Source organism: Aptenodytes forsteri, unplaced genomic scaffold (genome assembly GCF_000699145.1).
Source record: "Aptenodytes forsteri isolate BGI_AS27 unplaced genomic scaffold, ASM69914v1 Scaffold94, whole genome shotgun sequence".
Taxonomy (NCBI): Eukaryota; Metazoa; Chordata; class Aves; order Sphenisciformes; family Spheniscidae; genus Aptenodytes; species Aptenodytes forsteri.
The window spans coordinates 4857174-4871203 of NW_008795017.1; the positions used below are offsets into that span (position 1 = coordinate 4857174).

General features: G+C 35.4%; 1 protein-coding gene across 1 annotated transcript in view; it reads left to right on the forward strand.

Moving 5' to 3' along the window:
* KIDINS220 (kinase D interacting substrate 220) overlaps positions 1-14030 on the forward strand; it is a 79074-nt gene that overhangs the window by 9704 nt on the left and 55340 nt on the right. The window contains exons 4-14 of the mRNA XM_009275591.2: positions 516-614; positions 1576-1677; positions 2144-2242; positions 3233-3430; positions 5528-5626; positions 8168-8266; positions 8979-9077; positions 10046-10223; positions 11043-11207; positions 12626-12805; positions 13178-13343. Coding sequence (XP_009273866.1) covers positions 516-614; positions 1576-1677; positions 2144-2242; positions 3233-3430; positions 5528-5626; positions 8168-8266; positions 8979-9077; positions 10046-10223; positions 11043-11207; positions 12626-12805; positions 13178-13343 — 1484 coding nt within the window. The remainder of the gene's footprint in view (positions 1-515; positions 615-1575; positions 1678-2143; positions 2243-3232; positions 3431-5527; positions 5627-8167; positions 8267-8978; positions 9078-10045; positions 10224-11042; positions 11208-12625; positions 12806-13177; positions 13344-14030) is intronic.

The window sequence follows — 14030 nt, forward strand, 5'->3', positions numbered from 1 at the left end:
GGGAACACCGCTTGTGACCGGCCGCCAACTGGATGTAACTCCATTCACCACAACTCTCTGGGCCCATTTGCTTCTTTTCATGAAGAAGCAAATCATTACATAGTTACTTTATGAAGGCCAGCTGTCTGTTACACAAATCAAAAGTAAACCCTCCATGTTAATTGATTTGGATTCTAGTCTTTTGTTTTAAGATAATGCTTTCTTTTTGGTTTGTTTATCCAGTGATGGGATTCGTATGCACTTGAAGTCTGAATTGAGTGTTTACAGCAAATTCAGGAACATTTAGGACACGATATTCTCCCAAGTTTTGCATACAGCAGGAAGTTAGTACTTTTGTATGTGTGCTTATTATTTATCCTACATAAGTAGGATTACAAGGTTGTGTAGTCAATCCTTACTATGTTTTGGACTTGCAAAACAGTCTTAGGACAAATACAAAATGAAATAGAAGTCACTAATTAGGTTTCTAAAGAATATTTTTCAGTTTTTACATTTCTTTGAATTGTGCTTGCCAGGGAGGATGGACTGCCCTGATGTGGGCATCGTATAAAGGCCGTACTGAAGTAGCTAAACTGCTGCTTGAGAAGGGAGCAAATCCAAACATCACAGGAATGGTAAGTTTTAGTCTTAAACGCCCCCTCCTCCCAAATGTTTAAAGTCCTGAATTATACACTCATGTTATTATCTTTATTAAACATTTTGCATTTTTTTGCAATATAACATTAATCACTATATTTGATTTATAAATTTAATAATCTGATGCCAGCCACTGGTTTTTTTTAGTAATTTTACATTTTTTTAATTAAAGCAAATGAGTGTATAGCTCTTAATAAGATTCAAGTAGGAGAGGAAATAATAGAAAAGATAAGTAGTGTATCTAATGCTACTTGTATAACAACTGTTATTTTTTTGCATCTGTGGAATTTAGTGGAGTAACTAATGTGCAATTTAGAAACAATAATTTGTTTTAATTGTTTAATAATAGTTACCAAATGGGCTAGATTATATAAATATGTACCATACATGTGAGAGAGAATTAAAAAACTAAGATTTGAGATTTATTTCATTTTATAAGCATTTTCTATAAAAGTATAGGCATGTTGAAACTTGAATGAACGATTTGTTTATACTGTCAGCTCTCTGGTGTTTGAGGCAACAGTGAACAATCAAGGAAGAACACTAGTGACTTACCTTTCTGATTGTTGATTTCATCTGGTTTGCATATGCAGCTTCTGCATGCATGACATGACTGATCTGCAGTCCTGATTACTTAGGGATACTGCGTAGCTCTCTGTGGCTTCTCTCTTACATTAAAAATGTTTACATTAAGGTGAGGATGGATGTGATTTTTTAAACCTTGTTTAAGGAGTTATAAAACAAAATCGATTCAAAACAGTAGACATCTTCCTAGATATCATCTAGACAATGTACTAGGCAACAGTTATTGATATGTAGTTAGATTTATTTCTGTGTATTCCTTCTTCTCTGGGTTTATTGTCTCTTGGAGCATTGTGATCGATATTGTTCATGAAAAATAATTAAGACTATGATTTTATTTCTTTTTTTAATTCTAAGCAATACAGTGTTTATCCAATTATTTGGGCAGCAGGACGGGGCCACTCAGATATAGTACATCTCTTACTGCAACATGGAGCTAAAGTGAACTGCTCTGACAAAGTAAGTTATATTTATATAGTATTTAATTTCTTTAATGCTTGAAACATTTCTTGTAATAGTAAGTTTTATTAAAAAAATAAAAATCTGTGTGTTTGATTGTAGAAACACCCCCTGTTGTATTTTGCCCATGAGATTAGAATTAGTGTGCTAGAGTAAGTCATTATACTTGCAAGAGGTTTTTCCATAGTATGCTGAAGATGGTTGTGAACATTTATTTCATTGGAGCATATTTCTGTTTTCTAAGCTTTTGGAAACCTTGCTATCCTAGGTTGCATAGAAAAATAATTCTTACAGCCGTCATGTACAAAGAAAAAGTTAAAATGGCTTTTCAAATGCTTGTGTTAATTCACAAGACCAAATTATATCTTTATAAAACCTAAAGCAATAAAGTATAGGATGAATACTAGATTGTAAGGGATACTAAATACAGAGAGCAATAGATAAAATGGTATAAATGTTTTTGCAGTATGGAACCACCCCACTGGTTTGGGCAGCGAGGAAAGGTCATTTGGAGTGTGTGAAATACTTGCTGCAAATGGGAGCTGACGTTGATCAAGAAGGAGCTGTAAGTAACTGTTCATTTTCTGGTGATAGGGTGTGGGTACATATATCTGTGTGTCCTGTTTTATTTTATAATACAAATACCAAGAAATAAATGAAACAAGACGAAATGTTGATGTTGGAGTGTATTACTTTCCAGCTATTTGCAAACTACATGTGAGGATTATTTAAACTTCTTTGTGCCTTTTAATAAAAATATTACCTAACTAGGGAGTCGTATTGACAGTTGACACACTGTTATGTAAAGTGTAAATTTTAATGAACATAAATGAATTTAGGTTATTGTTCTCTGAAGGTTAACACTATTAAAATTCATTCTGTACCCAAGCCTGATATGTCAAACAACTTATTCCTCAGTGCTGTTTGAAAAGTAAATCACACACAAAGCATCTTTTGAAAATAATAATGGCTGGGGGGGGGGTTTTGGGAAAATCAAGCATCTTTTGAAAATAATAAATGGCTGTTGGCCTTTTCAGAAGTTGGAAATTTTTTAGAAGTTTTCAGCTGCATATTGTTTTTAAATAAAACAGATTTTAATTTTTTCTTGTATAAGACATTTAAAATGCTTGTCAAAATGAAAAAAAAAACCAGTAAAAATTAAGTGGAAAGTCTGGACAACTTTTGGTATTCCTATGATTATTTCTGAATTTCTTCAAAAAACCTCTTTGTGAGCGCTATTGGCAGACCTCGGTGCTCTGGTAGTACTACGTTCCCATATGACAAGAAAATTATTTTACCGTGTGTGTGACATTCAGGAGTTAGAATAAACTAATCTGAGCTTTACTGTTTGCATTTGAAGTGTTCTCTACTATAGTGTACTTAGTTTATTTCTTTTTCAAAAAAAGCATAGCAAGTACACTTTAAAACATAATACTGAAGTAACATTTGGATGATTAAGAAAGTAATTTCAGTGAGTGTTCTTTTGTTATTTAAACTGCTGATACAATGATTTCTATATCCACTGTACAATAAAATCTGTTGTTTTTGTTTAAAGAATTCTATGACTGCACTTATTGTAGCAGTGAAGGGTGGCTATACTGACTCAGTAAAAGAAATACTGAAAAGGAACCCAAATGTAAACTTAACAGATAAAGATGGAAATACAGCTTTGATGATTGCATCAAAGGAGGGACATACTGAAATTGTGCAGGATCTTCTTGATGCCGGAACTTACGTGAACATTCCTGATAGAGTGAGTAAATTTTCATCATAATTGTGGTTTTATATATATGTAATAGTAATAAATATTTAAGTACCAGTGTATGCAAATTTGTGGGTACATGATTTTTCTGGCTTTCTGATTTTTCTGCCACCTAGGGGTATTTTTCTGTATTGCTATTTTACAAGTATGTTAAGTGGCAAATGTTGCTGTATGAAGGTAAAGGATAAACTACAAACTACTCTTTATCTTTGAGATTCTTGCATTGTGAGTTTCCATAGAGCATGGAAATGATTTATGGTTTTATATTTGTCATATCTGTAACATAAGACTACTACTGAACTAACTTGCAGGTTTGGGGTGGGGTTTTTGTATATTAATACATGTGGTAGTGCTGTTAAAATTGTAAACCAATGGATATTATAAAAAAGAACATATTCCATTCAGCGTCTACCTTTATCTTTTACAATGAAACTTTTTACTAGGAAACTTGCATATATTAGAGGAAGACTTCAGCTCTGGGTTAATAAGACATGTAAATGTAGCTGTTGAAAGTTACGCTGTGTATCTGAGCTGCAATTGCATTGTTTAGTAGAGGCATGCAGTATGGGCAGCGACCAGAGCGTGAATCTGCTTGCTAGCCACTCAGGGATTTATTTGGTTGCTTATATATGTGCCTTGGACTGTCTGCGCTGTCCTCTTGATAGTCAGGTTTTTCTGAAGTGTCAGAGGCAGGCCGAGCACTGCACCCTTGGGGCTATAGATGGTTAGATACCTAAACTTAGGTGCCACTGTCAAGATCTGTGTTTTAATTCAGAGCAGTAATATGGTTTTGAGGCTGAATTCCCAATCCCTAAATTGAATTGCTTGGGGTTGCAGAGAAGAGAGGAAAATTTCCTAATATTTGCCTCATAATTTTAAAAGGATTTTTGGATGCATTTTCCTGTATTTCACGTGTCAGCTTAGTGTATTTCTCAGATGGTTACGTACTGAGCTGCAGTGTTGCATGTGACAAAAATTTGATGTCAGACACATACCAAAGCAAAACTTTTAATATTTAAGAAAATACATTGCAATCTCCCTTCCCACCTCTTCTGTTACAAAATTCTACAACTGTCTGCATTCCTGCGCTTTTAGGAAGGATAAATTACAGCTTTCAGTACAGCTGACTGTATTCCAAAAATACATCAAACAATGAGTATTCTTAGTTTCAGATGTTAGAGTAGGTTTTGATAAGGAAAATTTCTTGGTTTGCAGCCAGGTATGTAATGACTGTGATTGACAGGGGATCTACTACTACTGAGCTTTCTAACTGAATTCCACATCCCTGATTTAGCTATACTTTTATTTATTTTTCCTGTTTCATCATAAAAGAAGTATTAGGTAATTTCAGGATTTCATTTTCTGAAATTCTGACGTATCCTTAAGTGTGTTAAAATCAGCAGCCTTAAGCAGAATTGTAACTTTTTTTTACGTATATACAGTTCCATTTACCACAGCAAAATATTTTTTCTTTTGATCAGTTTGAGATAAAATCAGCCTTTTGCTTCTTTTCTTTATAACAGCATAGTGTATGTAAACAGGATAGCAGTCAAATCTGCACAAAAAAAAAGGGATAAAATTCTTTAAAATTCTTGAAGATCTTTTGTCAGCTGTGAAACATCTAAAGGAGACAGCCAACATTCTTGTCTGATTGTAAAGAGGTTATTACTGTGAGTAATCACTTGTCTGATTGTAAAGAGGTTATTACTGTGAGTGGTTGGTCTTCCTATGAACATAGAGAACAGCTGGATTTTTTTCATATTCGTTACTAATTTGTGCTGTTATTTTTTAGGATAGTGGTTTAAGCTGGACCTATTTTTGGGGTGTTTGCTTTGCCATAAATACATAATATTTCATCTCTTTGCAAAAAAAATATAAAAAATGGAGTCCAGAGTTTTTTCTTCTATGTACCTGTTTTTTGCAGAGATAGAACTATTTTCTGTATCTTTCTTTAAAATGAGTGCAATTTCTTAATGTAAATAGGCATAATGTATATTCTGAGGCTATAATTTATTCTGTGTTGCATTTCTTTTTGCTAAATAGTTTTCTTTCATTTTCATCTTCAATATTCTTTCACAATTTTTCTAGAGTGGAGATACAGTGCTGATTGGGGCTGTTAGAGGAGGTCACGTTGAAATTGTGAGGGCCCTGCTCCATAAATACGCTGATATAGATATCAGAGGTCAGGTAAGTACAACAATGTAAATGTTAGAGTAGTTCTTAAATAGGATGTGAATTTGAATATGTGTTTCTAAAAACAGGGCTTTAAAAACTTGCTCAGTCTGCTGTGTAGGAAACTCAGATTCCCATCAAACATTAAAAATACATCATGTTGCTGTGCAGTTTTTAAGATATTAAGACATATGTAATTGTAATGACTTGTTAAGCAGCATTTTTTTCAGTTAATTTGTATAATCGTTGAAAAGCAAAAGATGTAAATTGAACTTACTTCATCTGCACTACTGAACAGATTTAAAATAATGAAATACTTAAAAAGTCCCTTAATATTATTATTTTAATACTTAATATTTTAAATTTTATATCAATATATTAAAATACGATACACCTTAGATTGTATCTGTTGTCAGTGCAGTTCTGTCACTGTGTTTGGTTGGTTCTTGTCTCCTTCACTAACTTCCTTTCTCACGTTAAGCAGTGTTGTCAGTGATTTCCATGTTTTCTACCTACCCCTTCTTTTTTTGTCCTTTGACTAAGGTATTGTTTTTATTCTTCTACCGAAAGCTCTCTGACTCAGCATGGTACTTGTTTTCATTGTTACATTCAACTTGCTTTCTTTTGCTTGAAGCTATTCAAATCACTCCGCTCGCAGGCACACATGGTCTGCCAAGTTTGAACACAAAACTACCAAGTCACCAAGAGCTGCAAAGATCGAGTGCCTGCTATTGATGCAGAGACTCTTTGAGAAGCCAAGAAGCTTTTAGTTTGGAGAAAAAGTAGTGTTCGAATCTCTTCCTCTAACCTGCCAGTGGAAACCTAGAATTGTGTGTCTCAGCTTCTTGCTGACATAGGTCTGAAAATCTGGAGCTTTTCAACATTTTGATATGACCAAGGCAATACAGAAACAGCAAGAGGACCCAACCTGCTCGGGGGTGGGGAAGCTTGTGACTTCTGGCAGCGTGAGGGTGTCTGTATAGCCATTTGCAGCGGTTAATCTAGAGAATACCTTTGTGGCCTTGTTGACACAGCAGGAGTGAGTGCCATCAGAGGAGGACTCTGGCTGTGTGCTTCAGATCTTCAGATTAGGACCAGCAGTATCAAAATTGGTGATGAGCACTAGTGTTTAGCAACTCCCCTGCTGTTCGGCACTGCAGCACCTGTCTGCTAGCCAGACCTGTTCTGGGGAGATTTGCTGCCTGCCCAAATCTGTGATGTTCCAGAAGGATTGCTGAGTCTTGTCCAGCCTTCCAGCAACTGTGTTCCATGCTGCTCATTCATTCATATGGGCCCGAGTCAGGGGAGACCTTAAGCAGATAAAACGTGACTACAGGGCTCTGGGAGCTAGTGTTGGGGCAGTGGGGGGACTCAGCTGGTGTTCTCCTCAGCCCTTCTGGTAAGGGGGAAGGGCCCAGCTGGGAACATCAGGCAGAGCAGTGCCTGGCTGTGCAGCTGATGTTGCTAGCGAGGAGTCAGCTTCCTCAGGCTGGTGTTTTGTTGGAAGCCACCTGACTGAAGGGCGGAGGACATGAAACCCAGGTGACCAGAGGGGAAAGAAATCTTAGTGACCAGGCTTGTTAAACTGTCGAGAAGGGGTTTAAACTCAGTTTGCCGTGGAGCCCACGAGTGGGAGAGGAAGAGCTGCAAATGAAAGAAGCGAGCAAGGGAGAAGGCTGCAAGGGGGACTTTGACATTCCTGCTTAGAAGCAGGTGCGTGTTCAGAGGCTTTTGTTAAAATGTCTCTACACAAGTGTGCATCTAACAGAAAGAGCTGTGGTGCAGTCACTAGGCTACAAAAAGATTGTAGGCCTAGAGACTTCCTGGGACAGTACACGTCGCTGGGGAAAAAAAAAAAGATGACACAAGCAGATTTGTAACTATCAACCATTCCCCCTGGTTCAGTTATACAATGTATGGCTGATCTGCATTCTGGTACTTTGTGTTGACCTTCCTGTCCATCTACTTTTACAGCTTTCCAGCTTGCATAGCCTGTTTTTAGGCTAGCCAACCAGTTCAACAGTCTTATTAGGCTATACTGTAAAATTGAGAACAAAATGGAAGTTTTTTTTAAAAGCCTGGAAATGGTTAGCACTTCCATGTTCTAATAGGAGAGAAATCTTTTTTTTAAAAAAAAAAAAAACAAACCCCGCAGAGAAACATGACTTACATAATAGGGGTAAAAAAAGACAACACTGGAAAAAGTTGTTTTATTTCATTAGAAAACTTGTATATTTGAGTTACAACTGAGTACTCATGTAGTTTTGGAATCTGTTTCAAGACAGGTTGAATCTACTCGGATTGTTAAAGCTCTTAATATATTTTGCGCAGGTTTTTAAAATTGATTTGTGTTCTCTAGCCAGATTTCCATTCCCCCCCCGAGTTCTACTGGTGTGCCAATTAGATTTGGTGGTGTTTCCCTTTGCCCTGAGCTGTGCTAAAATTTGCTGTATTATGTGCTGTTTTCAATATAGGGGTTGTACTTTATATACTGTTTTTGAAATTAATCTAACTGAATGAAAGTACCGTTAACATTTAATACTCTCTTCTTTTCAGGATAATAAAACTGCTTTGTATTGGGCAGTTGAGAAAGGAAATGCTACAATGGTGAGGGATATCTTGCAATGCAACCCTGATACTGAAACATGTACAAAGGTAACGATTAGAATTTTAATTGAATTGCTTTGTTTAACATCTGTTCTTTTCTCAACTCCTGTGTGATGTTAAGATCATAATACCAAATTTAGTTTTTGTGAAGTGTTGGTACCTTGCACACTGTAAAAAAAAAAAAAACAACCCAAAAAACTTTTGAAATACGGAATTTATTTTCAGCAATGGTAATGTCCCCTTTGTTGATAAACATCACCTACTACTAAAACTCATTAGCGGGGAAAGTGAGGATACTTTACCTCAGCATCATTGACATGACGAGCAATAAGGATTAGAGAGCAGGTGCTACTGGAAACTCAGGAAGGAGGTTTCTGACACTAGTAAGCATGAAAGTTCAGACTGCCGTTTATTGCATGTGCAGGAATAAAAAGAATAGAGGTAGTAGTATGTACAGCAGTGAATTACCTCTTCCATGAGTCTCTTTTCAAATATCTTGTATTATATCTGAATCTTGTCTTTCTCTGTTTGACACCATTATTAACAGAAATGTATTTTGTTCTGTGATTCTAATCAATATAGAATACAGGGTCTGTGATACTTTTTCAATAACACGTGCGCTGAAGTGTTGTTACTTGCACGGTAACATAATTAATTCTCTTAAAAGTTTGGGATTTAATTTGTTACACTATCACTGGTTTTTGCTTGTTTTTGAGTATACAGAGAAGATCTTTTTATTAGGCCTACTTTTCCCTTTTAGGATGGAGAAACACCGCTTATAAAGGCAACCAAGATGAGAAATATTGAAATAGTAGAGCTTCTTCTGGATAAAGGAGCTAAGGTCTCTGCTGTAGACAAGGTAAAGAATATTTGTTTGTTTACTTTAGTATATTTAATCATTTTAGTTTTGCAGCAGAATTTTGTAGTGAGCTATCAAGACTAATACAGAAAGTTTCCCATACGCTTAATAATTAAATAGACCATAATACTTAAATGCTTAATCTCCCAGATGCTTAATAATTGAATAGATCGAATACTTAAATATAAATTAATTCCCACCATTAAGATATTGATTTTTTGTTTGTATTAAGGTGCTTTTAGTAATATGAAAAGAAAAAATTCCATGTCAGAAATAAAAATTTCACAGATAAGAATACTAATTGTTAATACACTTGAAAAAGAGCATAGAGAATGGTTGTTATTTATCACTGATGTTTGTTTTTGATTAATAGACATTAAACTAAGCAATGCCAAGGACAAATACAACAGTTTGTTGCTGTTCTCTTATGCATTACCTACTTTGACTGTAAACCTTTTAAATACAGGAACATTTATTTGATAGTTTTTTAACCTCTTAGTATTACATTTAGGGCAAATAAGTAATAATGTTGATTTGATGTAATAAGGAAACTTTTACTGGAAAGCTTTTTGGAGAAGTCTGTTGGAGAAGTCTGAGCAGACATTGAAATAATTCTAACAAGCAGTATCTCTTGTTCCAAACAAGTGTCTGAATTTGCTAGTAGACACTTGTTTCTAAATAGAGACTACAGTTTTCATGAACCTTAAGATATTATTATAAACATTTAAGAAAGAAGATAGTGCCATAGATTTAGCATTATAAGAACTGCCTTTTCACACGTCTTTTCTGAAACTTTTGTAATGCTTTTTCGAGGGGAAAAAATGCTTGCTGTAAGGTGTTAATGCTGTTGAGAATACCTTAAGATGTATTTCAAGTAAATAAGGCATCTGAAAAGATGTGGAACATATGGTCTGTTCATAATCTTAGGAATTCATGTTAGATATTACTAGTTTTTCACTTAATTGCAGAAAGGAGATACTCCACTTCATATTGCCATTCGTGGAAGAAGCCGTAAACTTGCTGAATTACTCTTAAGAAATCCAAAAGATGGTAGATTGCTTTATAGACCCAACAAAACAGGAGAAACACCTTACAATATTGACTGTAGCCACCAGAAGAGTATTTTAACACAGATATTTGGAGCCAGTATGTATAAGTATTTAATTTTTTTTTTTTTAAATCACTTGTATATTGAGAGTTGAGTTCATTCAATTCTGTATTGAAAAGTGGTAACCGTTTAGGTTTTTTAATGTTGCAACTAATGGGAGAGCTTTAAAAAAAATCAGTTGGCAAAAAATTAATTATTCTAAAAGCCTAACAAATGTCAAATGTACCGTTTAGTTTTGACTTTTGACATTGGATACTGTGCGACTTCTGTTGATCGTTTTGTTTTTATTTTGATCTTGCTTGTGTAGGAATTATTTTCTTGCTGTGACTTGCTGTGATTGGGGTTTTTGTTTGAATCTTTTGTTGTAAGCTCTAATGGTTTTGATAATTATATAACATTTGGGTGGATGATTTTTGTTTTGTTATTTTTATTAAATTACTGAAAATATTTTATAATTAATTTTATTAATAATAATAATAATTTTTTACTTAGATCTTGCTTGTGTAGGAATTATTTTCTTGCTGTGACTTGCTGTGATTGGGGTTTTTGTTTGAATCTTTTGTTGTAAGCTCTAATGGTTTTGATAATTATATAACATTTGGGTGGATGATTTTTGTTTTGTTATTTTTATTAAATTACTGAAAATATTTTATAATTAATTTTATTAATAATAATAATAATTACTATTTGGATTCCTTTGAACAAGAATGTATAATGTATACCAATAATAACAGCTATTATATGGGAGGAGTATATATACAAATATAGGTGAACCTGTCATGATTTTATGTATGAAAATTGTCATATTGAAGAGATTTCTTAAAGCAAAGTTCTGTAACATAGTATTCGTATTACAGGACACTTGTCTCCCACGGAATCTGACGGTGACATGCTGGGTTACGATCTGTACAGCAGTGCTTTGGCTGATATTCTGAGTGAACCAACCATGCAGCCACCTATCTGTGTAGGCTTATATGCACAATGGGGAAGTGGAAAATCTTTCCTGCTCAAGAAACTGGAAGGTGAAAGTTGATTTAGCCTTTTCTGTAGGTTCAAATCTATCTATGAAAAGCATCGCGTGGGAGTTACTAGTTTTTGCGACAGCCGTTGGTCCATGTAATATTGTATCCAGTCTCTGTTTCTGTGATGAAAGGATTTAAATTTTAGTGTGGTCAGTTCATCCATACGTTGCTTTGTTCATTTATACAACGTCAAGACAGTCTTTAAGTGTTGCTGTCTATCGTCCTGTGGGTTTCCTGCAGCAGTGAATCTACCCTTTAGGTACTGCTGAAAGTATGGCTGCTGAAATATGCCTTGCTGGGAGTATTTGTGTGTCAAATCAGGTTCAGACCTCTTGCTGCAGTATTTATTTATTGTGCCTCCTATGTGTCATCATACAATTTTTTTGAAGTTTAAGAACAAATTCCAGGCTATTAATATTTTTTTCTCTGTAGCATATTTTCTCTGCGTCTAGTTTTCTTCCCCTTTCCCCTTATTTACTTTGAACTTCTTGAACTTTCTGAAATGACAGAGGAAGGCAAATGCAGTATATGAAGAGAGTCAATATTTTTCACAGTGGAAATAGGCATCTTATTTACAGTTTTAGCTTTTCCTAACAAAGGATATTTTTCTGAGATGTCTCAGTATAATTCAAAATACTTTTACCAGTCTTGATGTTTCTTACTTTCTGTGACTTCTATGTTTTTAAAATCTTCTATATTAGTCAAAATGGGGTCTCTGCATTCATTTTGTTCACCTCATGCCCCATGTCATAAACGAAAAGTGGTGTGTGTTTTTGACTGTGATGTTTATTGTGGATGAGCTCTTACGTTTTTAAAACACTTTTTCAGTATTTTCTTCCTGTTCCTCGTTCATCTTTTTATGCTGGATTGTGTATTTAATGTTCCTTACTCAATATATCCTAAATAAGTTTTTTCAGGAATTCCTGTTTTAATAAATATGAATCAACAAACAGAAATAAATACTGAAGCCTTTACATTGTACTGTTATATCTGGCTATTTGAGGAACGTGGTCCAGATTTCAATGGTGGAGGTTTTGGGGGTTGGGTTTTTTTTGACAGATACGGTGGATTTCTTTTTCTTGGTGTCATAAAATATGTTTTAAACTTTTGAAGGAGGATAGGAAATGGCATGGCTTTTAATATGCCTTTAAAAGTACAAAATCTGCAGCAAACAGTGCAAGTATTATGTATTTAAATGGTTTCATTCATTGCATGGATGAAAACTTAGGGTTTTGCCCTAATGTTTGAAGAAGAATTCAAGCATCATTGTCTTTTCCCTATTACTGATCCAAAATAAGAAAAGTTACATAGCCTAGTGAAAAAGTGTTTCTTTTCAAAGATGGTCATTGTAATACCGTTTTTGATTTCTGTTCTAGAATGATTTAACATGTTAACTGGTCTTTGTCTCTTTGTTTTAGATGAAATGAAGACTTTCGCAGGACAGCAGATTGAACCTCTGTTTCAGTTCTCCTGGCTTATAGTATTCCTCACACTTTTGCTGTGCGGAGGTTTGGGTTTATTGCTTGCTTTCACAGTGGATGCAAAGCTTGGAATAGCAGTGTCACTCAGCTTATTAGCAGTTCTCTACATTTTTTTTGGTAAGTCTTATTTTATATGAAGTTTGTGAAGGTTTTTATCTATTTTTGGAATTCATTATTGTTCGTAGACAAGCTTTGTGATTCAGAAAAAATACTAAATGTTTTTGTAGAAAATAGGACCCCTTCAGACCCTTTCCTTATGTATTGCATGTAATTTGTGAGAGGGCATTCTTGAAAACAAAGAAGAATTTTGTATATTAACTTCATTATGTTACTCTTTCCATTCTCATTTTTAGCCGTAACCGTTTAAAAAATCATTCAACTCATTTTACGCATCTCCATGCCTTATCTGTTCAGACTTCATGGTTCTTTCAGTTGTGAACATTGACTAAAATACAGCCATAACATCTTTTTTAATTTTTAATGTTTTAGCTGTAATTTACTTTGGTGGCCGAAGAGAAGGTGAGAGCTGGAACTGGGCCTGGGTGTTAAGTGCAAGGTTGGCAAGACATATTGGATATTTAGAGTTGCTTCTCAAACTCATGTTTGTGAACCCACCGGAATTACCAGAGCAAACCACTAAAGCTTTACCTGTCAGGTTAGTTATTTCATTTATTTACTCTTGAATGAATAATTCAGGTTCACTCTGATACTTTTCAAACTTGTGTGTATTAATGTGTATGTTTATCTTCCTATGAAAAGCTGTTGAGATTCCTGTTTGAAAAACAGTGGCCCTAGAAGATCATAGAATAGTTTGGGTGGGAAGGGACCTTTAAAGGTCATCTAGTCCAACCCCCCTGCAATGAGCAGGGACGTCTTCAACTAAATCAGGTTGCTCAGAGCGCCATCCAACCTGACCTTGGATATTTCCAGGGATGGGGCATCTACCACCTCTCGGGGCAACCTGTGCCAGTGCTTCACTACCCTCAGCATAAAAAATTTCTTCCTTATATCCAGTCTGAATCTACCCCTTTTAGTTTAAAACCGTTACTGCTTGTCCTGTCACAACAGGCCCTGCTAAAAAGTTTGCCGCCATCTTTCTTATAAGCCCCCTTTAAGTACTGATAGGCTGCAATAAGGTCTCCCCGAAGCCTTCTCTTCTTCAGGCTGAACAACCCCAACTCTCTCAGCCTTCTTCAGAGGAGAGGTGTTCCATCCCCCTGATCATTTTCATGACCCTCTTCTGGACCCGCTCCAACAGGTCCATGTCTCTCCTGTGCTGAGGGCTCCAGAGCTGGACGCAGGACTCCAGGTGGGGTCTCACCAGAGCAGAGTAGAGGGGCAG